Source organism: Salvia hispanica, chromosome 6, assembly GCF_023119035.1.
Source record: "Salvia hispanica cultivar TCC Black 2014 chromosome 6, UniMelb_Shisp_WGS_1.0, whole genome shotgun sequence".
In the NCBI taxonomy this organism is placed as follows: domain Eukaryota; kingdom Viridiplantae; phylum Streptophyta; class Magnoliopsida; order Lamiales; family Lamiaceae; genus Salvia; species Salvia hispanica.
In genome coordinates this window covers 32968081-32994754 of record NC_062970.1, presented here as the reverse complement: position 1 = coordinate 32994754, position 26674 = coordinate 32968081, and the positions used below count along the sequence as shown (strand labels likewise).

The window sequence follows — 26674 nt, the reverse complement described above, 5'->3', positions numbered from 1 at the left end:
CAAAATGGAATACTGGATCAAATTATGTGGGACAAAGGGAGTATTAAATTGTGAGTGTAAAAATTTGGTAGATTGTATGGTCCATATCCTAAAATTGGAATAAAGTAAATAAATTTCTAAATCGTGTTAAAATAACAAAATAGTTCTTCAAATGATGAATAAAGGGAGTACTTTATGATACTTAAATTGCACTCCTATTACTTTTCAACTTAGTCAGTCGTTGGTCTGGTAGATTGTGTAACACAGTCCTAAGTTGCACCGTATGCACTTTTAATCATTAATTTGTGTAATTTCTTAACATAAACACGTTAGTTAGTAGTAGTAGTACTATTTACTATTCACTCCGTTCCACAGTAATAGAGGCATTTCATTTTCTGCACTCATTTTGAAAAAATGATATTAAATAGTTAAAGTAGTGAAAGAGTAAAGTAAGAAAGAGAATAATATAGAGAAGAGTCTTATCTACAATATTCTCTCGCTTACTTTACTTTTTCTCCACTTTAATTATTTAAAATTATTTTTTCAAAATGAGTGCGTAAAATGAAATACTTCTATTATTATGGAAAATGAGTGCGCAAAATGAAATACTTCTATCTATTACTGCGGAACGGAGAGAGTATAACTATATCGAAATTTTAGATAACTAAAACAGTATGAACCATTTTTAAGAAAGCCCACGACAAGCCCATTAACGCTGCTATTAAAAACTTGTTCGGTTTGGTTGGGTTGTCGAGATTAATTAAAAATTGAATTCTTAACTTTTTGTCTATTTTATTCTCCTCTTATTTAATTTACTAATTTTTTAGTTCTTACGCTAAATGAAACTCCTTACTTAATTGCAGCAAGATTTGCGGGCATGAAACTCCTTATTTAAATTAAGACCTAAGGTAGAGTATTTAATAAGACCTAAGGGAGAGTATTTAATAAAAATAGAAGAGAAAAAGAAATGGAAATATGAAACAAAGGTGGGAACAATTAAACATTTATAAGTGGTTACTGGAGCACTAAGAATAAAAAATTTACGACAAGGAGAATCTAGAGTTAAAAAATACTAGTAACTTACAAATAAAGTTTTGAAAAATGAGTATAACATTTTCCTGAATTTATATTTTTAACATAAATTTTAATATTGCAATTAAAACGTCACTTTTTGTTAATTGTAACATCCTCAAATTTCAGCAAAGTTGGAATGTTGTAAGTGCAAGAAATCAAATGACATTGGTAAACTATTGATGAATAGGAGCTGTTTTAGTTGTATTTTTGAACATGAAAAGCACAAATGAATATTTAATATTGTTGTGGTGTAAACGAATTAATGAAATAAAATAGGTGTAGGTTGGGGGTTGGAATGTTGAAAGTAGAAACTATGCTCTACGCGTGAAGAGTTCTTAGTTAATCAATTAATTAATTAATATTCAAACAAAAACATAACCACTGTCTTCACACGTAGACCACCTAAGACAACTGGATAAGGATCATTTGCCAAACCCTCTATTTTTCATTTTTAAAATTTTTATTTGATATAATAATAATACTAATAATTTAAATTATAGTGCTAAAATTTTACTCAAATTCTAATGAATGGTAAATTTGAAAGCAAAATATTAAATTTATGAATTTTTAATATTTGCTATTATATTTTGTGATAGCATATCAGACTTTCAACAACGATCAGGGTAAAAAATCCAACGGCTATATGAAATTTTCATTTGCAGTGGAACCGCGATTGACCACCCTCCACTCTCCAGCTACTATTCGAGCTCCACTACAAATTACTCTAGCACGAATTAAAACACTTCCAAATATCCTCTCTCTCTCCCTCCCTTTTACTTTAGTTATTTTTACATTCCATTTAATGCCATGAGATTTTGTGTACACATGTTCATATCTTCTATGGTAAATAAAATTGTATTTTGATCCTAAAAATGAATTAAGGAAAGGAAAATAGAGAAAATTGCAAAATGGATGAATAGAAATTTATTGGAAGGGGTGGTTGGTTTGTGGGGGCGTGTGATGTGAAAAGGAAGAGAAATCGATAAAGCAATTCCACCACCCCCTACCAGCCTACCTCAAATACCATAGAAAAATCACTTTTTATTTTTGACAAGGAAAAAATAAAATAAAAATTAGAATAACCGAAAAAAAACAAAAAATTGTGCTCGCCTCCCAACCCCTCTTTCCCACACACAACACACAGTAGAGAGAGAAAAAAGGAAAAATTATTATCACAATCAAATCTCATCTCTTCTCTCTATGGCGTTGTTTCCTCTGTAAATATGTGTTCTTCTCTCCTATCTCCTTCTCCATCTCCATCGTCTCCTTTCTCTCTCTCTAATAGTAATTTCTAATCGCTTGAGAAAACTTTGTATTTCAAATAGTTTTGATTCTTTTCCCCAAATTTTTCGGTGCTCATCTTTTAATTTGAGCCATGCGGAGAGGCAGAGCGGCGGCGAGGCAGGCGGCGGCGGTGGTTCCCGGCGTGGAAATCAACGGATCGGGAGGATCTAAGGAGATCAGATTTCGAGGCGTCAGAAAGAGGCCGTGGGGGAGGTACGCCGCCGAGATCAGAGACCCTTGGAAGAAGACGCGTGTCTGGCTCGGCACCTTTGACTCGGCGGAGGATGCCGCTCGCGCCTACGACGCCGCTGCGCTCTCTCTCCGCGGCCCCAAGGCCAAGACCAACTTCCCCTTGCCGCCAAACGGCGCCGTTTACCCAGATTTCAACCCTCAAAACCCTAATCAGCCGCGTATTAATAGTAGCCCCAACGATCCGTTCATGGATTGCCGGTATTACCCCCAGGACCAGCACATAATCGCGCAGCAGCGGCCGACGTCCAGCGGCATGAGCAGCACCGTGGAATCCTTCAGCGGGCCGCGGCAGCTGCCGCCGCAGCCGATTTTGCAGCAGCAGAGAAGGCATCCGAGGTCGCCGCCGGTGGCGCCCGATGATTGTCACAGCGATTGTGATTCGTCCTCATCCGTGGTTGATGACGCCGACTGTGACATCGCCTCCTCCTCTTGTAAAATGCCCATGCCTTTTGATCTTAACATGCCGCCGCCGGGAGACGCCGTCGCCGACGTTGACGACTTAGCCTGCACGGCTCTCCGGCTCTGAGCGGTTTCCCTCCGGTGATAAATGATGTACTTGTCATTTGGAAGAGATTCACCCATTTGGTTAAATTACTTAAAAAAATTCTTCTCTTTTTCGTTTTTTTTCTTTTTTTGTTTTGCTTTTATTTTGCGGAAAAAAACCCCAAAAATCCCAAAAAACAAAACAAGGAGAGAGAAGAAGAATGCTCATAGACGTGGGTGAAGACTGACGGTGCCTTACAAACTCCGAGCCTCGTATTCTACGAGTGTATGTTGTTTGCAGAGAATTTACTTTTTTTGTATTTATAATCCCTAATGTTATCCATAATAGAAGATATTATGATTGGTATATGAGTGTGTTCTATTTCTTTCATGTTCTCTACTTACTATATATGTATGCATATGCCATATCTGCTGTTTCAGTCCTTATTTTGCACGCAGACGTGTTGTTTTAGGTCTTATTAGATCATTCACTACAGCTTTGTCCATGTTAAATATGGTAATTTTATGTCTTTTAGCATTTCAAGAATTGTTTTTTGAATCTAGTGTTAATGTGTTTGTCAAAGTTGAATTGCAGCCTTCTTATGTTGATTGGGGATCATTTGCGTGAAACTAAGTAGTAGTAGTTAATATTTTCAAGATCACATGGATTGTTAGAAGCAGCAGTTTCTTGTTTTTGCTTGTGAAATGTGGCTACGATTGAATAAGTAGATCATTGTCCTGTCTATGTTTTTGTTCGCACCATGGGAACGTGTAGGAGTGTCAATGAATTAAGACGTGCTTAAATTTACTGATAAATATACACCATGATTTCTGAAGCTGGTGCAGGACCTCATTTTGCTGGCTGCTACCTCTTAGAATACTGGTTGCAGTTCCATTCTTTTTCATTCTGTTTGACCTGATCAATCTATACATTCTTCCCTTCCGTTAAAACTATTTCCATTTCATTTCTATTGGTACTAAATGGGTTTTGTTATTGATCATGCTGTGCGTTGTTAGAACTTGTGCTATCTGTGAATGTATACACAGTTCATAATGCCAACAATATAAGGGATATTGCAGTGTAATGGCAAATAAATGAGTCTGGTAGTGAAGTATCCTCCGCCATTTTGCATGCGACTCCATCCCTCTACAATTCACAATTACTTGAGTTGGCTGTTATCCCTTGTGTTGTGAATATAGGGTGATGTTACTCCTTAATTATTAGGTGACATATCTGCAGAGCTATATGGAGAGTGTTTGTTTCATTCCTATTTTGATATTGCTATGTTATAATGATTGAAATTCTTGCTGAGGAGATGAAGAGCGACAACATCTCTAGTTTGCGCCTTGAGGGTATCTATATGCTCGTTATGTTTGGCATGCTTAGTGATAAATTCATTTCCGATACCTCACTTGTATGACAGAAGATGCAGCTTGAGAAGAAACCTATATTCGATGTTGGTCAGCCTGGATTGGGTTTCAAAGGAGCTAAACTACAGTAGTCAGATGAGTTTGAGATGATGAGAACTAAGTTGATTATAGGCATAGTTGAGAATCTGGAAATTTTGAGGGTAATAATTTTGATCTAAGTTGACATCCATCATTACTTTATACCTACCATCATCTATGTGCATCTAAGTAGCTTTTCTCTCATTTGCTAGTACACTCTTTTTTAAAGCTTGGGCAGTTGCATAATTGATTAATGTCCGACTTGTTCAATTCTTTTTCTGACTTTTCAGCAGATTTAAAGAAATTTTGACTATCATGATTGGTCAATTTTGGAATTGTATTAGATCAATGAATGGGTTCCCACTTCCCACCCATAAATGAAAACAGAAGCTGCAGTTGCAATTTGCAAGCATAGTTTGAAGCAATCAAGTTTTGAAAGGAATTGGGTTTGGACAAATTTGAATGAGTGTGCGATAAGATAGTGTAGTAGGAAAATGATTCAAATCATGCATTTTTATTCGAAAAAACATTAGAGAAGTCTTGTTCGCTTGTCCTTAAAAATTTCACTTGGAACTCTTGAGTTGCAAACTATGGTATGTAGAGATTTCATGCTTAGTGATGATGACATTGAGAGAGAAGCATATGACTATATATAAATACATTGGCAGATTGCTTTATGAAAGGAGCACGGTGGGGTTCAGGATAGGGCGTGTCACAGCTGGTCCTGACTCCGACAATCTTCTGGTGGGGGGTTTTGCCCGTCTTGAGACCACTAACGGAGCAGGCTGGGGCCATATGTGAGCATTGTCTGGATTCATCACCAGTGATTGTTGTCTTACAAGTGAAGAACATGAATGAATTCTAAATTCCTTCAATAAAACTAATGGAGTGCCGTTTAAGATAAGAGTGTATATCCGCAATAGGATGTAATTTCGACCCTACTCGTTGCCAATTCTTTGGTCACTCTCCAAGATGAAAAAGCTGGATTACGTTCAAATCATAGAAGTGAGAAGAATAATGCTTCATGGAAAAGTACAACCAACTTGTTGAAATTAGAGTGAGAACTCGCTGGTTTATCCACCCAAGTAGCAGCAAAGCCTAGTGGCAACTCGCATGTATAAATATAATCGAACAACATGGGGTTTTTGTGCTCTCTTGTGAGCTAAATTTGTAAACTGAGGAAGTCATACATACTCTCGTTCAAGGTATAAAAATCATGCCACTAAGGCTATGTTTGGTTGCCTTGTAGTAAGCTGTTAACAAGATTTATGTGATAAAGGGTTTTTCAAGGTTTTTATGTGTGAATGTTTTCCACAATTTTAGTGTTCGGTAGAAAATAATAGCCCCATAAAAGTGGGCTTTATTACGTTCGGTTGGGTCTTGAAACATATGAAAAATATGAGAAGATTACATTCATGTCCTCCACTTACAATTGTAAATTGTAATGACCAAATGAGTCCAAGTACTGATTTTTTTAAAAAAAAACGCGGTAATGGTGAATTCTTTGTTTTTCCGGCTTGAGTTAATAGTGCTTTGTTGGTTTTCAGCATTGAAAAAATTGTGGTTGTTTGATGGTACTAATATATTTTGATGCTTCTTTGTTTAAGAGATGAATTTAAGTTGGCGGAAAAAATGTACTGTACTACGTATTATTTTTAAGGCCAGACCCAAAAATCATTTTAGAATCAATGTTCGAACTATATAAGTACATTATTTAAAAATAACCCACAAATATAAAAGTATGGGCAAATGTATGATCCAGATTTCATAGCTTTGGTAGTTGTAGTTGTAATTAATTGTTCTACTTTCAGTTGGCAGTAAATGGATGGACATATCAAACTTTTCGATTTATTCCGTGTTAGAGCTGTTTCCCTACATACTTTAGTGGTTCCAGAAATTACGTGGCAAATGCGCATCTCCTGCGTGATATACCGTTGAGATTTTGTGTAGCTAATGAAAGAAACAAGCCCTGCGTCATACACAACTTTCATTTCTCATTACTACTCATTGTAATCACTGATTGAGTTTTCAATAATGATTCTATTTATTCCACTTCAACAATCTATCTATGTATTGGATGATAAAACCACATGTCGTTTGTACTATAATTAACTCTAAGTCGACACTTGATCAATAAGTGGGACGATACAAGATTCCAAGAATCTTTAGTTACATAATTCCACATTTTCAAGTATCACAATTTCATCAATAAAACATTAATGAGATCTTAATTATTACATTAATTACGTGTGCACAATACTAGATTTATGGTTCGACACCCCAACATTAGTTATTATTTGAAAATCGTTGATTCTTCCCTCCACATATTTCCTGAAAAAGAAATTAAAAATTCATCTCTTATTTCATCTGGTTTACGTAAGGAATCCAATTCCTGAAGCTCTCAACTCCAAATCCTATATATAAACTGCATTTCCAAATTTCTGCCAATCTCATACCAGAATATATAGCTGAGATCCAAATTGAAACAAAACATATCCGGATGGGGGACGAATCAGGAACGGTGGCGCCGTTGATGAGCCCTAGCGAGAAGAGGCGGGCGCTGATTCGGATGTCGTCGGACATCCACGACGAGCTGCAGGCGTTCCGGCGCTGCCTCAAATGGCTGTGCGTCGATCAATCCAACGCATGGACCGCCTGCCTCTCGTGGTTCGTCTTCGTCGCCATGTCCATCGCCATCCCCGCGCTCTCTCACTTGGTGCTCGCCTGCTCCGACTGCGACACCCGCCACAGCAGGCCCTACGACGCCGTGGCGCAGCTCTCCCTCACCGGCGTCGCCGCCATCTCCTTCCTCTGCATCTCCCATTTTGTCAGTAAGTACGGACTCCGGAGGTTTTTGTTCTTCGATAAGCTCTGCGATGAGAGCGAGACCGTCAGAAAGGGCTACACCAATCAATTTAATGTATGCAGTATGCTTCCATTTATTAGTTGAATTTACCCGTTGATTAGAAATTGTAGAATGCACAGTTTAATTTCACCATTCAGTCTTTGGAATTTTGGCATTGCATTCAGAGATCGTTGAAGCTGTTGTTCATCTTCGTGTTGCCCTGCTTTGCTGCTGAGAGCGCGTACAAGATATGGTGGTACGGATCAGGGGGGACGCGCGTCTCCTTCCTAGGCAATGCCATCGTGAGCAACACAGTCGCCTGTACATTGGAGCTGTGCTCGTGGTTCTATAGAACCGTGGTGTTCTTCCTCGTCTGTCTTCTGTTTCGCCTCATCTGCTGCCTCCAAATCCTCCGCCTCCAGGACTTTGCACAGCTCTTCCAAATCAATTCTGATGTCGAATCCGTCCTCAAAGAGCACCTCAGAATCAGGAGACACTTGCGCATCATAAGCCACAGATATAGATCATTCATTTTGTGGTCTTTGATCTTCATCACGGCTAGCCAGTTTTCGTCTCTGCTCATGACCACACGCCCCAACGCGGATGTCAATATATACCACACAGGAGAGCTCGCGGTAGGTGATTCAATTATGAAATCATCTTAACTTAATTGATCACTATAAAATTTGGGAATTTTTTCTTTTTTCTTTTGTGCAGGTTTGCTGTGTTAGTCTTCTCGCTGGACTCTTGATCTTGCTGCGTAGCGCGACCAGGATCACGCACAAGGCACAAGCCGTGACGTGCCTGGCAGCAAAGTGGCACGTCTGCGCCACAGTGGACTCCTTTGATGCAGAGACTCCAGTGGCTATAAGAGGTGATGAGCAGTTTGTAGATACAGCATCTGATGCAGAAGATGATGGCGGAGATGAAGAAGACGAGCTTGACAACTGCAATTTCGACCCTTCTTACGCTTACAGCACTATCTCGTTTCAGAAAAGGCAGGCGCTGGGTAAGATATAGGCTTTCCTTTTTGGACCAAAACTTGCCTATTTAATTTTTTGGGAACTTAATTTTTGAGATTTATTGGTTGCAGTGACATACTTTGAGAACAATAGAGCTGGGATCACAATATATGGCTTCATGCTGGATAGAACTTCACTACATACAATATTCGGTATAGAATTGTCTCTGGTGTTATGGCTGCTCGGGAAGACCGTAGGAATTTCTTGAGTCGAAGATGCATCGGGCTTGTGACCTGTCCAACACCACGGATAGTTGCTCGACTGTCTAGTGAAGAGGAGATCAGAGCACAGCAAATCGGGCTAGAGTGGATGGTACGCCTTTCATGCAGAGCAAAGGCACAAAGTTACCTTGGGAGACTATTCATTAAATTCCATACATATGTACAGAATTTTATTTTTTTCATTCATAAGTATAGAAACATACAATAAGATGGGTATGATAAAGGGGGCTTTTGCCCACCCTGGGTCCGTCTTACTCATTCCCTCTGCCTTTACCTGATTATTTTGCTTCATGAAAGATTGGGTGTAGGGACAGAAGAAACTCAATGGAATTTATAGAATACAACGGTATTATTTTATGTTAGACACGGGAGAGTACATATAATCTTCCTAAATATTTATTGAAAAATCAATTCTGAATTCCGATTCTATGTTCTGTCCCGTTTTGTGCGTCTATTTTTTATGTACTGCTGTTATATTATCATGTTTTCTTCTATGTTACTCTTCAATTTAGTACTCCTACTATAATTTTTTGTTTTAGTTAATATTATATTATTATTTTTTGGACTTGTAATTTTGTGTTAATTGTGAAAATTATTTACTTTGCTTGGTGACAGGTTGGCAGCGAAAAAAACAAAAAACTTTAAAACCATCTTTAGGAGTGAATATGCAAAATTAACTGAAAATAGATTAAACATAAAAGAGAAATAAATAATATAAATTGTGGACCCCATCTTTCCAAAAACCGTTACAAAAGTATTACCAACAGAGAAATGGTGACAAGTCTATAATTATATTTGGATTTAATAAAATTAATTGTGGTTTCAATATATCTTTTGTACTATTTTCTCCGTCCCAGATAATTCGACCCATTATTTCATTTCGGGCCGTCTCACATAATTTGATCCATTTCACTTTTACCATTTTTTGTAGTGGACCTCATATTCCACTAACCCATTCCTACTCGCATTTTATTATAAAACTAATATTTTGAAAGTAGGATCGCATCTCACCAACTTTTTCAACTTACTTTTTATTAGATTTCTTAAAACCCGTGCCCAGTCAAAGTGTCCCAAATTATCTGGTATGGAGGAGTATACATTTTTCCAGACCACTGGGCGACCGCAGAGAGGGGGAGGTGGTAGCAGTTTGGGCCTTGGGGGTAGTGCCTAACCTTGAATGGGGAGTGGTTCGGTGTGCCCTGCATGGCTGGTTATTTGGACAGAATCTAGGAAGGGGTAATTCATTTTTTTTTTTTCAATTTTCAACTATAAACACACTAAAATTAATAGTCTATCTGTCACAGTATAGATATCATATTTTTTTTAGTTTATTCCATAAAAAATATCATATTTTATTTAGTGAACAAACTAAATACTACTACAATAATTAATATACCCTACTACAATAATTAATATACCCAATCACGTTTTCACTATCTTCATTATTACTTTTACCTAATTTCTGCCAATAATTGTTTAACTTTTTTCTTTTCTCTAGGAGACTATTTTTCTTTTTACCTAATTTCTGCCAATAATTGTTTAACTTTTTTCTTTTCTCTAGGAGACTATTTTTCTTTTTACCTAATTTCTGCCAATAATTGTTTAACTTTTTTCTTTTCTCTAGGAGACTATTTTTCTTTTTTTATTTCTGCAAAGATTTGATTCACGGAGACTTGGTCTTATAATATGTAACAATAGTATATCAGTCCGAAATATTAGTAGTGGTGAAACAGCATACGCGGGAGCCCTAACCGACTACACATGCATCACTTCCAAATTATTATTTATACAAGCCTCAAATATTTAATTAAATTTTAGCCCAATTGAAAAATGGGTACGGACAAATTTCAGTTGATTTTAACTACCTTTACCATACACGATATTTGAAATTGGTGGAGACATTCTCGAAACAAAGAAAGTGGTAAAGACTCTCTATTAAATGAAGAAAAACAAAATTTGAATGAAATAATTTTGAGAAAATGGAGATTGGTTCATCTTCGATTGGGCGGTGCTCCAAGGAGCATCAGAAGTTGTATCAAATTTGGTTCTCTTGCGCTGATTCTGGTACCTACCAAATTTCAATATTCAGCAATTTCTTCATGCAATTTTTTAATTCAAATTTTTATATGTTGAGCAGATGGTGATGGGCGTATCACGGGAACCGATGCTCAGAAATTCCTCTCCATGTCTAATTTGAGTCGTCAAGATCTCAAGCAGGTTCCGAATTATTTAGTTTTGAGTTGTAATATATAATAAATGTATTTTTGATTATGATAATAGGTTTGGTCAATTGCTGATTCGAAGAGGCAAGGTTATCTTGGATATGATGAATTCGTTGTAGCAATGCAGGTCAGGTCTTGTTTCTCCTCGTAATTACTTATATATATATATACCCTTTGCTTGTAAATTCTATTTGTGGTGATTGATTCGTTCAGCTTTTGGGTGAGTGTAGCTCATGTCTTTGGCACAAGCTGGCCATAATATAACCAATGATATTGTGAATGATACTCAAGGTTAGTTAGTTAGTGAGTTTCATTTGCTTGAATTGATTATCTCATAATCTGCTCTGTTGCAGTTGATTATGAGAACCTGCAACCACCCACCATGGAAGGTCTTCAAACCCTTCTTGTCGTGAGTTTGATTTCCCCTCTCATCTCTCTTGTACTTGTGTTTCTTTTTTTGATAGATGAAATATGGTAAACTGCAGACGAAACGGAGTCAAAGCGCGCGCTACCCTTCGCCTGAGCGGATCAGTGGTAAGATGATGCCATGGTGCTGAGGAATTTTTTCTTATCTAATTAAGCATTGGCTTTTGATTTGATGATTTTAGGCAATCAACTGCAGCATTCATCTTCTGGAAGTTGGTTTTCTAAAACCGGAAAGGTAATTTTTCACTTACATTTAGTGTTGGCTTGAAATTCAAGTTTATTAAATTAATATTGATCATTGTTAGATGTCGTCGAAGCCGGTGACTTCAATTGTGGATGGACTGAAGAATCTGTACATCAAGAAGCTAAAGCCCCTGGAAGTGACCTACAAGTTCAATGAATTTGTTTGTCCTCTACTGGTAAGTAGTAAACCATACTCCTAGTATTTTAGCAAAGAAGCTGCAAACGATGAATGATGATGTTGATATGATTGTTGGAAGACAAGTAGCGATTTTGAGGCGAAGCCAATGGTGATGCTACTTGGCCAATACTCCACAGGCAAGACCACATTCATCAAGCATCTCATGGGATGTACTTATCCTGGTAATTCATTTCCTAGATTCATTTCATTTCATCATCCATTGGTTTGTTTGTTTCTAGCTACTCAACTTTTGAGTCTGGTTACAGGAGCTCATATCGGTCCAGAGCCCACGACAGACAGATTCGTAGTGGTTATGGTACGAACGTGCATTTCATGTTAGTTTGTGGGAATGGTGATTTAATGTAATGGAAAAACAGAACGGAGCTGATGACAGAAGCATTCCAGGCAACACCATTGCTGTTCAAGCAGACATGCCTTTCAGCGGCCTTCAATCCTTCGGAACAGCTTTTTTATCCAAATTTGAGTGCTCACAGCTCCCCAATCCTGTGAGTTACACTATACTCTTCCATCTTGATTATGAGATGATGAGTTGATTCTTGACCATTGATGAATAATTAAGTTGCTGGAGCACATCACCTTTGTGGACACCCCGGGAGTCCTCTCTGGGGAGAAGCAACGCACGCAGAGAAGCTACGACTTCACAGGTGCCATTTCCTGGTTCGCCATCAAGTGTGATCTCATCCTACTCCTGTTCGACCCTCACAAGCTTGACATCAGCGACGAATTCAAGCGCGTCATTGAATCTCTCCGTGGTCATGATGATAAGATACGCGTCGTCCTCAACAAGGCCGACCAAATTGATACACAACAAGTATGCATCTCTTTATATCTATACAGTATATGTACTCAGATGCACCCTAACTGATCATATCCTCTCTTCGCAGCTTATGCGGGTATATGGTGCCTTAATGTGGTCTCTAGGCAAAGTCTTGAATACTCCTGAAGTTATGCGTGTTTATATTGGGTAACTAATTACTTACAACACTACTTCTCCAATCAAATTTCTTATATTGGGCAACTAATTACTTACTACACTATTTGTTGCAAGCTCCTTCAACGACAAGCCTATAAACAATGCTGCAGCCGGTCCCCTCGGGGAAGAGCTCTTCCAGAAAGAACAAGACAACCTTCTCAATGACTTGAAAGACATACCTAAGAAGGCTTGTGATCGTCGAGTAAGTATCTCTTAGTTTTCCCATTATATCATCGTAACAATATTAACGATGGTTTCATGTCACAGATAAATGAGTTTGTGAAACGTGCTCGTGCTGCTAAGATACATGCCTTGATCATTAGTCATCTCAGGAATGAGATGCCTGCAATGATAGGCAAAGCTAAGACTCAGCAAAGGCTCATCGATAATCTGGCCATTGAATTTGCAAAGGTTCCCTCTTCTCTTTTTCTCGTCTCAAACGTTAAATGATTCTATATCCTCAAATTACCATTCAGGTTCAGAGAGAGCAACATCTACCGCTGGGGGATTTCCCGAATGTGGATCAATTTAGAGAGAGATTGAGCGGATACAGCATAGACAAGTTTGAGAAGTTAAAACCAAAAATGATTCAGTGTGTTGATGAAATGCTTGCTTATGATATCCCACAGCTTCTTAAGGATTTCCGAAATCCTTACGATTAGACTTTCCAAATGTTTCACAGTGTGTTATGTGTATAAATTGACATGTAATGGCATACATTGTTTCAAAATAGATCAAAATATCAATTGGAATACATGGCTTGCCACAAAACAGATTGTGGAGTAAAAGTTTAGCAAAGTTTATGCGATTCACATGTCCCATTAGTATAATTTTAGTGGAAAATGGCAATCCGTATTGAGTAGTGTTGATCTTCATAATTTCTTATTACTATGATTTAAGATAAATTTAATTACAGTATATGCCAACAGCAAGAGTTCCAATGGTATGCAGGGCTAGTACAGTTTCTTTTCACAAGATCAATAGAACTCCTCCGACCCTGAAAAATATAAACATTTGGTTCTCTACATTCCTGAAAAGTATGAGCAGAAAGTAAGATAGGGAATAATAATTATACTCCATATATAGGCTAATAAGTGCATCTTCAATAGTACATTAAAATTTAGTAAAATAGAGTAGACTTACTCGAAACCAATCCAATTATCTATTTTTAGGTTTACCCTAAAACAAAAACAAAAACTTTTTCGAATTTTTTGAGTAAAAAAAGTTAATATAGAGAATATTTTTAAAAATTTAGACTAAAATGAATAAATATTTAGTGTAAATGGTTGAAGATACTCTGATTAATGTTTTATTTAATTTTTAAAGTATCATTTGTAAGGTTCGTTATATAATACTCCAACAATAAAACTAAAAATGAAAATATTAATATTAGTAATGGGACATAATGAACTACAACGGAACGAGAGAGGTTAACAACAGGAGCCACGAATTGGACAAAAAGAAGCTATGTTCGGTTAAGAGCCGGAGCTTAACAACATCTCCCAAATATCATAGGTGGTAACATCTCCATGAGGCGGCGGCAGGGCAGCGTTGGTCCGATGGTTAAGTGTGCCGTCTGGTCCAACTCGCCGGCCCTCAGTGCGGTTGACTTCCAGCTTGTCGCTCAACACACTGCCCATTACTTGCCAATGCATAGTTGTCGGTGTCCTCTGGAGAAGTTGCAGTTTAAACACGGGGAGAGGATAAAGAATAAGAGACATCTCCCAAACATCATAGCTGAACCATCTCCATAGGGCGGCAGGTGCAGCGCCGCTCCGGTGGTTGTTGTGTAAAAACGACTTACCGTCCGGTCCAACACGTCCCCCCTTGGTTGACTTCCAGCTTGTCGTTGTACACACCACCCACTGCGTGACTGCCGTTGGGCTTTGGAGAAGATAAGTCCGAGAGGACTTGCAGTTTAAGCACGGGGAGAGATTAGACATCTCCCAATCAGCGTGGGTAGGCCCTGGATCCGAAATCCTCCGGTGGTCGGCGAGGCAGCGTCGGCCCCACTTATGGTGTGATGAGACTGAGTAGCGCGGCGAGTGGCTGACGAGAACCCCGGGATATGAGGGGCGGAAATACTCCAACTCGTCAGCCGGATCTCGCAGAAGCACACCGGTGACATTGGGAGGAGATGGAAAGGGATTACCGACAGTTGGAGAGAAGATAGAACTCCGCCCTTGAGGGGGAGTGGTGCGCTGCTTTCCGATGGCGGCTGTGGCTTGGGGGGCGACGGTGTGAGCTACCCGCCGCCCCCCGATAGGAGGAGGAGAGCGCACACTGAGAAGCTTTCAATAACTTTTCTTTTATAGACGTTATAACAATTTAATTATTAATATTTGGATACAGTAAAACTAATAAAAATATAGCATCCACCGCTAGGGTTTCAACTTTCAAGAGAGGGGAGCGCCGCTGGGGTTTCAACTTTCAAAAGGAGAGAGCGCCGCTAGGGTTTCAACTTTCAAGAGAGGAGAGAATGCACAACTGAGATATCTTAGGGTTTAGTATTCTTCATTGGTAGTAGTACTTAGTATTCTTTTATTTATGTGTACTGGTAGTATTAATATTCGGCTAAAGTCAAAAATACCGTCCCCCAAATTTTGACACAGTTTATTATTGCGGTCCGTTCCTAAAAATTTGACACACTTCACTTTTACCATTTTTGGCAGTGGACCTCATATTTCACTAACTCATTTCTACTCACATTTTATTATAAAACTAATACATATTTCACTAACTCATTTCTACTCACATTTTATTATAAAACTAATACTTTAAAAGTAGCACTCACATCCCATCAACTTTTTCCACCCACTTTTCATTATATTTAATTAATAATATTTGGATAGAGTAAAACATTTACAAAGAATAATCGAAAATCAGGGGGGGAATCTATGCAATTAAAGTGGAGTTTTGGGAATATTTACAAAACTGCTATTTTTATATTAAAAATTATACTTTAATTAAAATTTTATTTAAATATATCTATTCAACTTAATTGACGGCAGTTATACAGATGTGAAAGTTATCATAATTTTTATATAAGTTGGCGTTACTATATTTTATTTATGAATCTTTAAATTTCATCAACTAAAATTATTTGAAATGTCCAAATAATTACGGGAGATTTATTATTAATTTAATTTATAATTGATATATGAATCACTAGGGGAGTGTTAGAGCATCCGCAATGGTCGGCTAATGACCGGCTAGGCCGATCGTCAGCTGTGCCGATCGATCGTAGCGAACCATTGGAGTCGACCAGCCCACATCAATTAATCGGCGAGCGATGATGGGTGGGCACGCCATCGCTCGGCAGTGGACCACGCCATTGTGGCGGCCCGATCGGCCAAACGAATTTTTTTTTTAATTCTTTTTTTAATTCTTTTTTTAAAAAAAAAATTTAATTCTTTTTTTTTTAATTTTTGAAAAACTATATAAACGCGAAGCAACAGATTCAAGGTGGCTCGTGTGTGGAAGCCCGGATTTTTTTTTATTATGTTATTTTTATGATTTTTAGTTAATGTACTTTTTTTTATTTAAATAAAATTAATGAATTTTCCCGTATATGTCTCGTAAATTTAATTCCGTATTTTAATCGTAATTTTAATTCCGTAAATGTAGTATATTTTGAATTATTTTTATTGCGGCCTGGCCTAAATCTGATGTGACCAGGTAGATTTTTTAGTGTTCTGACGTGGCAGGGGAGAGAATGACTGGCCTATTGCTTTGGCCTAAGCACCATTGCGGATGCTCTTATATTGCTAACTCAATACCTAGTTGGTAACTACAACTAAATAATAGTCATTAGATATTCAAATTAAGGGCCTAGATCATCAACCAAGAAATATCAATACGATCAACAAAAAACGTCAATAAAGCCATAAGATTAATTCCATAAAATATCAATAGGGGTATTAATGTCAATTAACTACATGTTTAGTTATAACTAACTTTTAAAAGAAATCCCAAAACTTTAAATTCATATAACATATATCAAATTAAAGATAATTTTATAAGGATTCCAACGATATTATATATGCATATGTTCCGACGTCAAAATTTGAAAAAAAATTCGAAATTTTTTTAATTTTTTCGCAAAGAAAGAAATGTCAACATACTATATAAAATATGTCAATATAATACATGTAGAATGTCAATATAAGCAATGGGTTAACATTCCTAAAGCATCGTGTTGACATTCTCAAAGCATTGTGTTGATATTTCCGAAACACTATATTGACATTTTCATTTAAAACCCTAATTTGGCGTTTTTTTAATCTTTTTTTATTTTATTAATAAAAACGAAAATTACACGTGTCAAATTGTAGACCACACGTTTTCTAAAATCCTATGGCCTTAAATTAGTTGTAGTTAGCAATTAAATGATGAGTTAGCAATTGATCACTCCCCTAAATCACTAAATATGATCCACATTTAATTAAATTTTTTCACCTATTTTTCACTATATTTCTTAAAACTTGTGTTAAGTCGGCCGTTGCCGATTAATAGGGGAAGGGAGTAATATTTTTCGTATTTCAATTAAATATTTCACAATTTTATATAAATAGAATGGACCGTGTGAGCACAGCACGAGAGTGATACTAGTAATTATTAATAATTGGATGTAGAAAAACTAACAAAAAATAATTGAAATCCAGGGGAATAAATATTGTTTTATAAATGTTAAATGTGATTAATTATTAATATATACTGTAGTATTTGATTACAGTAAACTTTAATAGAGAATAATAAAAAATTAAGGGGAAAAAAAAAAAAAAGTTTGCTCAGATGCGCATTAAATCTCGTCAATAAATCGGAGAATCGGATTAACCCATAATCCAAATGGAGCGCATGAATCGTCACAGCAATGTGCACCAGCCGGGAATCGAACCCGGGTCTGTACCGTGGCAGGGTACTATTCTACCACTAGACCACTGGTGCCTCCTGTTGATTACACTTAACAATTACTACTCAATTGACTTGAATAGGTATCAAGTTGTGATTTTTCACTTTGGAGTTACGTTTGAAGGAAGGATGGGGACAGTTTTTATTTATAAGCAAACGTTTCCGGAACCAATTTATATTACTATATTTGTATTGTAATATGTATAAACATTAAACAAATAATTAAGTTCTTATGTGCACAATTGAAGGAAGTTAGGTTACTACATGTTGCAAACTTTTTGGGAGTCTCTGTATATATTACAATACGTGAATTTGATCAAAACTTGCGAAAATTATGGTATTAACATAACTGATTGTTGTGTTAATATTATTCAGAAAAAAAATCTTAAACTTTATACTCCATTTAGTAAATTTAGTTGTCATATAGCATCAGCGTCATTCCTAACCTTCAGACATTGCAATCCTATGATTGATACATTTGGTACTCCCTTCCTCGCATAAAAAATGACACACTTTCCTTTTTAGTTTGTCCCACAAAAAATGTCAAATTTTCCTTTTTGAAAAAAGTTATCTCTTACATTAATATAAAAATTATATTTTCTCTCTCCATTTAACACACAAAGCAAAACCTCCTAAAATCTCGTACCGCCCACAAGTGTGACATCTTTTGTGGGACGGAGGGAGTAGTATTGATTATGCAATAAAATGTAGTTCAATTTTGGTCACCATTATATATACATATAGTAGGTGGGGTGCTTTAGGGTGATACCAATTTTAAAGTGACAACAAATAACATACAATCTGCAATACATATGCAAGCAATATGTGATACATAGACAAACAATTCGGCATATGGTTCCAAACAATATGAGATACGAAATCAAAATACTATATTGACATCATATAAAATGACAATCTAGGCAAACAAACAGCAATACATAGACAAGCAAGCTTTCGGTTTAAATATGAAGTGAAAAGCTTATAAGGATATATGTAGTGGTATTTTAGTATGAAAGTAGTATGAAAGTAATTTTTGTGGTAAGACGTGTGCGTTTAATACACACAATAATGATAGAAGTTATTTATGTGGTAATTAATGTGCAATCAGCCGTGGAATGTTTTTGACTAATCTTTTGTGATTTGTATTATTTTTGTTTTAAGAATGGAAGGGTTGTACCTTATACACATTCCATTTTCCTGACTTTTTATTATTTTGAATATTTGACCTCCTTACTATGCTTATTTTGGCAATAGCGTATGCTTAGTTCAGTGGAAGGTCTAAAATGTGGTATGCTTTGTCTAGATTCTAATTTTAAGCTTACATCAGTTTTATATAAATTCTTGTCCATGTTTGACCTGACACGAGTTTTAAGAAATATAAAGAAAAGTGGGGGTCAATTTACCAAAAATGGGAAGAAAAAAAAAAAGCAAAGCGGACAACATTTCGCGGACGGCCCGAAACGGCAAAACTGAACAACTTTCACGGGCGGAGGGAGTAGTTTATCTTGATTTAGAGTCTTTATTTTCCAGTATTAATAATATTTAATGGAAGGTGTAAAATGATTCAAAGCATAGGAAGGCAACGTCTATATTATAGTGTTTATTATAGTGTCTAGATTATAGTATCTAAATATTATATTTAAGCTTAAATGAGAAACCCTAAACCCTAAACCCTAAATGGTAATTCCATAAATATATCCAAAATTCTCATTTAATATATATAGATAGATAGATGATAACCGTAGAATAATCTTTGAGAATGTACGGTGAAGAACACTCCATAATCAAAGAACTTGTCCAAAATATTGTAGATATCATCATTTTAGGTTATTAAAATTCAAACCATATAGATCTAGAGGTATATACAGCAGGGGACTAAAGTGTGCTTATTAATAGGATTTACACCTTCGTGTCGACTCTTTCAGCTTGACCTCAGATTCTCTGATATATTACTAATATATAGTAATATTTAAAGAAAAATAGAGAGATATGACCGAAAAATGTGAAGGAGAAACAGCAAGTGATCATAGGATGTTGTATGCTTATTAATAGGATTTACACCTTTCTTAATTCTTATTTGTTGGGGATTCTGTGATTACACGATAAGACTAGCCGGGCGTAATACAACCCAAAAGAAGGAATATAAAAATGATAACTAAAACAAAATTACAAATGAAAAATCGAAACTATAAACCGTAGAAAAGGAAATAGCCGAGTCGAGGAGGCCTCTTTCCGCAAGACGAGATACGCTTCGGTAGTGCTCTCGGATTGGCGTGTCGTCCCTAAAGATAAAACGGCTTACGTCTCTCATGAAGCAGCACCGCAATTAACAGAGCTCCGGCGAACTGGATGAAGGAGAGAGCAAAGCTTCGACAGAAGAACAATGCAAGAGAGGGAGATAGCTTATGCTTTCTAGAATGCTTGTGAATGGTGTGTAGAATGCAAGAGTATGCACCACTATTTATAGGCCATGGGAGGATGTGGAGTCAAACATGCCATTAAGGCTAATTTGTAACGGTCGGCGGTTACAAACGTCAATTATGGAGCATGAACCTAGATGGATGTATCTAGACACCTCTCACGTAGTTGTTCATTCCAGAAATGTATCTGGACAACCCGATCAATGTGCATGCATTCTACGAAGCTTTCTCTGTATGCTCAATTGCCACATTGTTTTATCTACATGTCCAGAATTAATTAATTATTTAATTAATTAATTATATATCTCCATATATCGTGATATTCTTTGATATATTATTTCTCATTCACCGGGAATCGGTTTAGAGAAAGTGAATATACCACAATCATCTACTCGGAGCGTAGATCGATTATAAATTATTTAATTTTATCAAATTATATATTTTGTCACTTGAACGACCCGTCAAATTGCATTGACCGGACCACAATTCCAACATTATTATTCTAATAACTTTGAAGATGCGTGATTACCGTTTGTTTGATGTTTTGATGGTATAATTTTCATTATTACTCCATAAACTATTGAATATTTATACGATAAAATCAATTATGCCAAGGTTAATAAGTTGCAGAAATATTTAAATTCTAATTGATGATGCTTTATTGACGTTGCTCGTCTAGCTAGGGGCCCAAGAGTGAGAGAAAGGAGGATGAAATGGACCTTGAGGAAGAAGTTAGAGAGCACACGTGTGGGTTCGAGTTGAATCGCGTCAACAAACATGAATTATGACGTTGAATTTTGCTTTAAAATCGAAGGGTATAAAACTTGAATTTTTTGGGGGAATAGACTAGACCGAAATGAAAGAGATTCAGAGATTTTTAGAGGAGTGATGAAGACGCGCATGTAAGTCGCATGAGTTCGATAGTGCAACAATTGCTAACGATGACAAGGATCGACGCTATTATCGCTAGAAAACTAGAAAGTTAAAATAAATGACTGTATGTTAGGAATCTATGTGCAATTTCAAAAAGCGAGGCAATTTTTTTAGCAAAACAACACAAAAACGATGCTTTTTAAATGCAAGTTTAAAAAATATTCACCTAAACCGTCGACGAGCTAAGTCATTGCACGCATATGCTAAGCGGTTACAAACAAAATTTCTTGAAAAATTGGATTTGGTAAACGGAGAATTGCTTGAAGAAATCATGAAATTTGGTTAAATTTCATTTTGTTTTGCAACTTTAAAAATTAAACAGAAATACTATGAAATTTGAATTTGTTTGCGATTATCGTACAAAGAATTATTTTTGGGTAAAATTGTATCCGATACAAAAGCCGTCAAATTATATACGGAAGTCACTACCGTAAATTAAACAATTCATGCTTTCATACATAAAGACACATCAACGTCGATTAGTTGAAAACATCAACAATATATTAAACACAGACAATCAAATATTTCATAGTGAGATAATTGCAAACAAATTAAAACTTATTATCAAAATAAACTGGTTGAACCGCAATTTAACCAATTTGTGATTGCTGTTATAATTTACTCATTAGAAACAGAAATTGGAATATGTTTGAGCTCAAAATTGTGAAATAGGCAAATTAATCCTTATTTTAAATTTAAATACAGCAAATCAGCCCAAAATTAAATCTCACAGCAACTGGTTTTCCAATTATGAAAAGACGCCAACACCCCTGCGATCGATGCACCACAAAGTACTACTACACCGAATACATTCAGGGGCAACTAGGTCAATATTGACTATGGATCCTTCTCCGCTTTAACTGCTTTCTTTTCTTTGACAAGAAGCACAAAATCCTTCTAAAACCCTCTCTGCCTTCCTCGCTCCACCGCCACCATCCCCCACGGCCATGTCCCTCAGCAGAATAACTACCCGGTTCTCAAGAATCGTTTTGACTCAGTCCCGAAACTCCAAGCTCAGCAAACATTTCCAAACTTCATCGAATTACTTGATTTCATCACGCAGAGCTAATGATATGGTACGATTCTTCTCTTTCCGTATTGGGGTATGATCGATACATTTCTATTTCAGCAGCTATTCTATTTCATTTTCCGCATTTATGCGCACGTTTATTCTGATTTTTTCTGTCAATTTTCGCAATTTGTATGTGTCTCTCTTTCTTTTAATCAGAGCAATAATGATACTCATGATTGCGAGTAGTTTTTTTGGTGGTTGGGAACTCCTTCCTGTTCATTAATTTTATTCTAATTCCTGTTTTTCTGCAGACTTTCATGTTTTTTTGCCCTTGATTATCCCCCTTCCCGGAAAAGTTAATAATTCTAATTCGTAGCTCATTAAACTGATTTATTCATTTATTACGAACTTTAAAACTTGGAAAATTGTTTTTTCTCTATAACTTGCTCCAACTTTTTGAGTAGACAATATTCGTTAGATTGTTTAAGCAGGTAGAGAGGGTCGTGCATACATGTTTATGTCTTCCATGTAGCCATGATAAGTACCAACTGAGATTACTGTTACAGTATGGAGTTGTAATCTTGACTTTCAGGAAGTATATTTGATTCAGTTCTGTAATTTCTTCGTTTATGCTTTCACCGAAATTATGTTTCAGAATTTTAATGTTATTTTATAATTATTTATTTTGGATGGGTGAGCTTCTGAGATTCAATTCCCTGTCTATCTTTGCTTATTATTGTTGAATGTTCATTTGTTTTCATTCTATTGCTCATTTTATATGATACCGCCAGCTTCTAAATGTTTGAAGTCTAAAGTTGATTCAATTCCTGTTCAGCATCTATCTTTGTCTAGGCAGTAAATTGTGGAGTAATAAAAATTAACATGTTAACCCAAAAAGGAGTAAAGAACAGCTGCTATCTCGGGGGATACCAGGCTACAACATTGTTTAATTAGATTATTTATTTGACAGATCATATCTGGCTTCTGATTGTGAGCTTTGTGTTGCACTACTTTCTAGATTCTGATAATGGAAATTTACTGTGTGAATGTTGTTGGAATTAAGAGGTGCTCACTTTCCATTTTAGGTGGTACCTGCTCAGATTTCTTCACTACATCATTCTGCACTTAGTTCAACAGGCTTTCAATGGTTTGGATTCTCATCGTCTGCATCGCCAGAGCCCAATGAGAAGGAGACAATGGCTCATTCTGGAAATGGAAAGGAAAATAAGGAGGCTAATGAAGCTTCTAGTGCAACAGAAGAATCTGTTTCTGATGAGAAAAGTGAATCAGGTTGATTTGGTATCTCATCCATATATTTGATAATTGAAAGGAGAATATGTATACTAAACAAGTTGATTTTTTTACTATGATTCAGATTTGGAGAGCGAGCTTTCTAGAGATGAGCTGGTGAAACTTGTGGTGGAAAAGGAACAACTTCTGGTGAAAAAGCAGGAAGAATTTGATCAAATGAAGGATAAGGTGCTAAGGTCCTTCGCGGAGATGGAAAATGTGAAAGCGCGTACAAAGCGTGAATCAGAAAATGCAAAGAAGTTTGCTATTCAGGTATGTGTATTTGTTCCGGTGACACGCTCTATGGGGACCCCTTTTCCTGGAAACTAGAGGAGGCTGGCCTAAATATTTGTTAACCTTTTACGCAGAATTTTGCTAAAAGCCTTTTGGATGTGGCGGATAATCTAGGAAGAGCTTCTTCTGCTGCAAAAGAGAGTTTTTCAAAAATTGATACCTCTCAAGATGCAGCTGGAGCTGTTAATCAACTTAAAACACTGCTTGAAGGTGTTGAAATGACTGAAAAGCAGTTAGCAGAGGTATTTAAGTTTTTGGATCCTTCATTCTCTCAGTAGATTTTGTGTCTCTGCTATGCTTGTAAAGTGCTTTATGCTAATTTATTGTTTGTCTAGGAGGTGATTATTATGAACAAATTCAACTAGACATGAAGGGAATAGTAATCAGAATGACGTTTGCTATAATTGTAAAGCCAACTTAATTACCTTTCCAACAATATTTAATCCACTCCCAGATATCTTGTATCTAAAAAATTATGAATGTTTGCTACAATTGTAAAGCCAACTCAATTACCTTTCTAGCAATATATTATCCACTCCCAGATTTCGTGTATCTAAATTTTTTTGAATATTTGAGGTATAGATCATGAATAAATGATTCACACTCACAGTCAAGGATGTTGATTTTTGTTAACCGTTTAATGGCATGTGCCTGACACTGTTATCCTGTGATTACGTGTTTTCTTCATGTAAAGATTGTAAAGTAGTGCACCAACTTTTCATTTACAGGTATTTAAAAAATTTGGACTCGAGAAATATGACCCAACAGGTGAGGAGTTTGATCCAAACAGGCATAATGCAGTGTTCCAAGTACCAGATGCTTCAAAGCCGGCAGGTCGTGTTGCAGTTGTTCTAAAGGTATCTTAAAAGCTTTGAAACTGTAACAGCACTTGGTTTCTCAAAAGATATAATTGAAAAGTTGGAATAGAAATATGGGAAGGGTTGCTATTATTTGTTTCAAATGGTTATATAATGAGTTGGGATGATGAATCAGGTATAGGACTTACTGCATGCTTTATCTATTATTCTTCCTGTTGGTCTTTCCCTCATGTATTCTCTTTGCTGCCTATTTAGGCTGGGTACGAGCTGCACGACCGAGTTATAAGGCCTGCTGAAGTTGGTGTCACAGTCGCGGTGGACAATGGGGAAGTTGAATAAGGATCCGATGCTTGAGAAACTCTCCAAAACATTCAGGTGGAAAAATAGATCTACTCTTATTACTCATTTGGATGCATTCTTCCAACTACTTAGATAGAAATATTGGCTAATTTCCCCTTAATCTTTACACTGTGTTCTTCTGTGCCGGTATTTTCAGTGCTACTGAAATTTTGGTTGTGAAGAGATAGGCGTAGAAGGAACTGATTTTGGTTTGTTCTACTGCCTGTACAAATAAACGCCCTCGTTTGAGTTCGTCTCAATTCAGTGTTAATTCTGCAAGTTTTATAAGTTGAGGGATGTGTTGGTAGAGATGCTTTTGATGTAAGATTTTGTGCATCTTTCGAGATCATTTAATTTCTTTAATTTCATAATATTCGTAAAATAATACTCCATGAATCTTTACATAATCATGTAGTCCAAGAAAATACTAAACAGTGTATGAATTATATTTCATTCCTATTTTTTTCTAGATACCAAAATAAGGAATGTCAATTTTATTTCATCTGTGTTTCTTGGGCATACTAAGCAAATTAATGAATTAAGATTTGTCATTCATTTCCCTCTTTCAGTCGGTTCATATTTACGCTCTTATTTCATTCCATCGAACCAAGTACGTACTTGGGTTTATGTATTCTGCTATATCTTCTTCAAAATCCATTTGACGATTAGACATTTTATGAACTTAATGCTATATTAGTGCTTAAAATGACGAGGGTAAAATGGCCATACTTAGTGAGAACATTGATGAAATCGGCTGGACATCCAGTGGTAGTGGCCGTAGAGCTAAGCTTGCAGAGAACAGATTGCACGAGAATAAAAAAATTCATGTTGTTCGGCGTAGTGTTTAACCCCGACGAGAATACACGGCCTTCAACTTGCACTCCGGTGAGCTATTGCTTTTATTGTTGACATAGAAATCTGGCGCCCTAGGGACGGGACCTCTTAGAGCATCTCCAATAGCAATAAGCTAGCCATGAGCCAGGTATAAGCTAGCCACAAACTCCTCCTATCACATTATCAGCACTAAAATTCCTCCTGCCACATCATCAGGACAAACAACTGGACAAGTAATAGGCTAGCCACAACAATCAAAAATAAAAAATAACTAAATTTATGGAATTAAACACAAAATACGGAATTAAATTTACGATACATATACGGGAAAATGCAATAATTTTATTTAAATTAAAAAAAGTGCGTCCAAAAAAAAATTACATAATTAAAAATACATAATAAAACAAAAAAAAAACTATCGCCGTGTAGTCCTCCGCGCCCACAACTCTTCGAGGTACCCGCGGCTGCAAGGCCCTTTCTAACAGCCGCTCTGCCTCGCGGGTCGTATAGGCCTCTAACTGTTCCAACACTTGCCGTTTGAACTCCTCCTCAACCCACTACTACCACCACTACCACCTGCATTACTCATTTCGCGTTATTGCTCTTATACAGAAATTCAGAGAGAGTGAAAGCTCGTTAAAATAAGCAGTGCAAATGAAAATGATGTTTAAATCGCGTATATATAGTGTTTCAGAAATTAAATTAAAAAAAAATCGCTGGCCGATCGTCAGCCTACAATGGCGGCGAGCCGATCGGCAAGCGCATCGGCCAGCGCTCGCCGAATTTCTTGCCGAAATTAGGCTCGCCGCCCACAATGGTTCGGCGAGCGGACCGGCCAGCTCCGAGAATCGGCTAGCCGGTCGCTCACCAATCATTGGAGATGCTCTTATCTATCGTTCTCATTCTGAAATAGACATGGATTTTTCCTTTTTTGTTTTAGCTTTAGCCTCTGCCTTTGTACCATGGGATTAGAAACAAAGAAGGAATGAGGGTTTTGAGGAAGGAAAATTGGCTAAATCCTCCGCCATGATGGGGATGTGAGGGTCATGTCCTCTACCCAACCCTATTAGCATTGTGATATAAAGGAAAATCTTAAATTATTTACACTAAACTCAAATTTAAAATAATATTCTCTTTATAAAATTACTCCA

At 36.7% G+C, this 26674-nt stretch overlaps 4 protein-coding genes and 1 non-coding gene across 11 annotated transcripts; 4 read left to right on the top strand and 1 right to left on the bottom strand.

Annotated features, from left to right (window-relative positions):
• The first annotated feature begins 2106 nt into the window (after nt 1–2106).
• LOC125195867 (ethylene-responsive transcription factor 3-like) lies at nt 2107–3463 on the top strand. Its single transcript, XM_048094132.1, has one exon. The coding sequence runs from the start codon at nt 2429–2431 to the stop codon at nt 3113–3115; it is 687 nt and encodes a 228-aa protein (XP_047950089.1). The 5' UTR covers nt 2107–2428; the 3' UTR covers nt 3116–3463.
• A 3558-nt stretch (nt 3464–7021) lies between these two features.
• Nucleotides 7022–9038, top strand: LOC125193042. 2 transcript variants are annotated; one of them, XM_048090747.1, is made up of 4 exons: nt 7022–7441; nt 7552–8001; nt 8084–8375; nt 8460–9038. In XM_048090747.1, the coding sequence occupies exons 1-4, from the start codon at nt 7022–7024 to the stop codon at nt 8594–8596; spliced, it is 1299 nt and encodes a 432-aa protein (XP_047946704.1). In that variant the 3' UTR covers nt 8597–9038. The 2 variants fall into 2 exon arrangements, with proteins under 2 accessions (XP_047946704.1, XP_047946703.1); XM_048090746.1 differs by having other exon boundaries at nt 7525–8001.
• Nucleotides 9039–10365: 1327 nt separating this feature from the next.
• LOC125196404 (EH domain-containing protein 1-like) lies at nt 10366–13445 on the top strand. 6 transcript variants are annotated; one of them, XM_048094900.1, is made up of 16 exons: nt 10371–10673; nt 10747–10826; nt 10890–10958; nt 11062–11122; nt 11185–11240; nt 11317–11365; nt 11440–11492; nt 11563–11676; nt 11758–11860; nt 11945–11994; nt 12056–12184; nt 12259–12510; nt 12584–12663; nt 12748–12874; nt 12940–13083; nt 13149–13445. In XM_048094900.1, exons 1-16 carry the CDS (start codon nt 10589–10591, stop codon nt 13332–13334), a joined length of 1638 nt encoding a protein of 545 aa, XP_047950857.1. In that variant the 5' UTR covers nt 10371–10588; the 3' UTR covers nt 13335–13445. The 6 variants fall into 6 exon arrangements, with proteins under 6 accessions (XP_047950856.1, XP_047950855.1, XP_047950857.1 ...); XM_048094898.1 differs by having other exon boundaries at nt 10367–10673; nt 11758–11994; XM_048094899.1 differs by lacking the exon at nt 11062–11122 and having other exon boundaries at nt 10366–10673; nt 11454–11492; nt 11758–11994.
• A 4103-nt stretch (nt 13446–17548) lies between these two features.
• Nucleotides 17549–17619, bottom strand: TRNAG-GCC. The gene has a single exon. It is a non-coding gene; the product is annotated as a tRNA-Gly (tRNA).
• Nucleotides 17620–21818: 4199 nt separating this feature from the next.
• On the top strand, nt 21819–25057 carry LOC125192139 (grpE protein homolog 2, mitochondrial-like). Its single transcript, XM_048089614.1, has 7 exons — nt 21819–22012; nt 23034–23238; nt 23324–23511; nt 23607–23774; nt 24261–24389; nt 24606–24725; nt 24847–25057. The coding sequence occupies exons 1-6, from the start codon at nt 21884–21886 to the stop codon at nt 24687–24689; spliced, it is 903 nt and encodes a 300-aa protein (XP_047945571.1). The 5' UTR covers nt 21819–21883; the 3' UTR covers nt 24690–24725; nt 24847–25057.
• The last annotated feature ends 1617 nt before the right edge of the window (nt 25058–26674 follow it).

Bases quoted from the DNA above. Each gene is read 5' to 3' on its own strand.
- LOC125192139 (XM_048089614.1), top strand. From the start codon at position 21,884: ATGTCCCTCAGCAGAATAACTACCCGGTTCTCAAGAATCGTTTTGACT. The intron at 23,512-23,606 runs GTATGTGTATTT...CCTTTTACGCAG, and splicing joins CAAAGAAGTTTGCTATTCAG to AATTTTGCTAAAAGCCTTTT. The intron at 24,390-24,605 runs GTATCTTAAAAG...CTGCCTATTTAG, and splicing joins GTGTTGCAGTTGTTCTAAAG to GCTGGGTACGAGCTGCACGA.
- LOC125195867 (XM_048094132.1), top strand. From the start codon at position 2,429: ATGCGGAGAGGCAGAGCGGCGGCGAGGCAGGCGGCGGCGGTGGTTCCC.
- LOC125196404 (XM_048094898.1), top strand. From the start codon at position 10,589: ATGGAGATTGGTTCATCTTCGATTGGGCGGTGCTCCAAGGAGCATCAG. The intron at 10,827-10,889 runs GTTCCGAATTAT...TTATGATAATAG, and splicing joins GTCGTCAAGATCTCAAGCAG to GTTTGGTCAATTGCTGATTC. The intron at 11,493-11,562 runs GTAATTTTTCAC...GATCATTGTTAG, and splicing joins GGTTTTCTAAAACCGGAAAG to ATGTCGTCGAAGCCGGTGAC.
- LOC125193042 (XM_048090746.1), top strand. From the start codon at position 7,022: ATGGGGGACGAATCAGGAACGGTGGCGCCGTTGATGAGCCCTAGCGAG. The intron at 7,442-7,524 runs GTATGCAGTATG...TTCACCATTCAG, and splicing joins GCTACACCAATCAATTTAAT to TCTTTGGAATTTTGGCATTG. The intron at 8,002-8,083 runs GTAGGTGATTCA...TCTTTTGTGCAG, and splicing joins ACCACACAGGAGAGCTCGCG to GTTTGCTGTGTTAGTCTTCT.